This window comes from Crocuta crocuta, unplaced genomic scaffold, assembly GCF_008692635.1.
Source record: "Crocuta crocuta isolate KB4526 unplaced genomic scaffold, BGI_CrCroc_1.0 scaffold698, whole genome shotgun sequence".
Taxonomy (NCBI): Eukaryota; Metazoa; Chordata; class Mammalia; order Carnivora; family Hyaenidae; genus Crocuta; species Crocuta crocuta.
The window spans coordinates 1,495,469-1,495,732 of record NW_027530855.1 but is presented as its reverse complement, the minus strand read 5'-3'; the positions used below and the strand labels follow the sequence as shown (position 1 = coordinate 1,495,732).

Here is a 264-nt window from a genome sequence, read left to right as displayed (position 1 = left end):
GGGGCCGGCGGGCAGCCGGGCCCCAGCGCTGTGGGTGCCCGCGGGGCGATGGGCTGATGGGCGCCGCGGGACGCAGGATGCGGGGGGCGCCAGCGCGCCTGCTGCTGCCGCTGCTGCCGTGGCTACTGCTCCTGGCGCCCGAGACCCGGGGCGCGCCCGGCTGCCCCGTGCCCATCCGCAGCTGCAAATGCTCGGGGGAGCGGCCCAAGGGGCTAAGCGGCGGCGCCCCCAACCCGGCGCGCAGGAGGGTGGTGTGCGGCGGCG

General features: G+C 80.3%; 1 protein-coding gene across 1 annotated transcript in view; it reads left to right on the top strand.

Moving 5' to 3' along the window:
* The first annotated feature begins 36 nt into the window (after positions 1–36).
* The window catches only part of ADGRA2 (adhesion G protein-coupled receptor A2), a 40,478-nt gene continuing 40,250 nt past the window's right edge, over positions 37–264 (top strand). The window contains 1 exon segment of the mRNA XM_077769524.1: positions 37–261. Coding sequence (XP_077625650.1) covers positions 57–261 — 205 coding nt within the window. The 5' untranslated portion in view covers positions 37–56.